The 1062-nt window shown below is 53.7% G+C and overlaps 1 protein-coding gene across 1 annotated transcript in view; it reads left to right on the forward strand.

Annotated features, from left to right (window-relative positions):
* The first annotated feature begins 522 nt into the window (after positions 1 to 522).
* The window catches only part of LOC115286870 (olfactory receptor 6N2-like), a 2684-nt gene continuing 2144 nt past the window's right edge, over positions 523 to 1062 (forward strand). Inside the window, exon 1 of the mRNA XM_029933202.1 lies at positions 523 to 992. Within this exon, the coding sequence (XP_029789062.1) occupies positions 576 to 992 (417 nt within the window). The 5' untranslated portion in view covers positions 523 to 575. The remainder of the gene's footprint in view (positions 993 to 1062) is intronic.

Genomic DNA, 1062 nt, shown 5'->3' on the forward strand with positions numbered 1-1062 from the left:
CATGGTGGGTCAGCTAAGGAAGGTGCCACTGGGCATCGCAGACCTCAGTTGTCAGGGACTGTTTTCAGAGAGCCTACATCTCTGCCATTTCCCACCTCTCCTTCCAGCCTTTATGGGCACAGTCTATAAGCTCTAGTGCGGCTCGCTCAAAGTGGCCCTGGCGGTCCCCTTTAGTGGATGACTTCTTTCTTCTCCACAGCCCAGTTTTGCTGGCTGTTTCATCATTGGAAACTATAGGAAAGACAGTGGTAGGAATTTTCCTATCTCCTATTTCCTGATGGGGGACTAGGAACCAAATCCAAATGTCTGAGTCTCTAGAACCCAATATTATAAATTAAGAAGGATTGAACTGCGATCATGAACCTCGGTGTCTAATTCCATCCCCATCAACAACAGATTCTATGATGTGGGGCCAACCACTTCTGCCCTTGGGAGGGCAATTCCTCTATTGCGAAGGGAGTGGCATTGGTTAGACAACCTCAAGTTCCTCTTAGGTGCTCACATTTAGTGTTTTAGGCCCTAGGAAGATTCTTCTGAAGACAAGAAGGTCCTGAAGTACTTACTTCCTAGGAATCATGGATCAGCTCAACCACACATGGGCCCAGAGTTTCATCCTTGCTGGTTTCAGTGCCCCCGGAACCCTGCGACCTCTTGCCTTCCTAGGGACCCTGTGCATCTATCTCCTCACGATGGCTGGGAACCTGTTCATCATTGTGCTGGTCCGGGCAGACGCTGGACTGTCCACACCCATGTACTTCTTCATCGGTGTCCTCTCCTTCCTGGAGCTGTGGTACGTCAGCACCACGGTGCCCACGCTGCTGCACACCTGGCTCCGTGGGCGCTCAGCCATCTCAGCGGTGGCGTGCTTCATCCAGCTGTACGTCTTCCACTCCCTGGGCATGACCGAGTGCCACCTGCTGGGCGTCATGGCGCTGGACCGCTACCTTGCCATCTGCCGCCCGCTCCACTACCATGCACTCATGAGCAGAAAGGTACAGTTCTGGCTGGCAGGGGCCACTTGGGTGGCTGGCTTCTCAGCGGCACTGGTGCCAGCCAGCCTCA

The sequence above is a fragment of the Suricata suricatta genome, chromosome 3, assembly GCF_006229205.1.
Source record: "Suricata suricatta isolate VVHF042 chromosome 3, meerkat_22Aug2017_6uvM2_HiC, whole genome shotgun sequence".
Taxonomy (NCBI): domain Eukaryota; kingdom Metazoa; phylum Chordata; class Mammalia; order Carnivora; family Herpestidae; genus Suricata; species Suricata suricatta.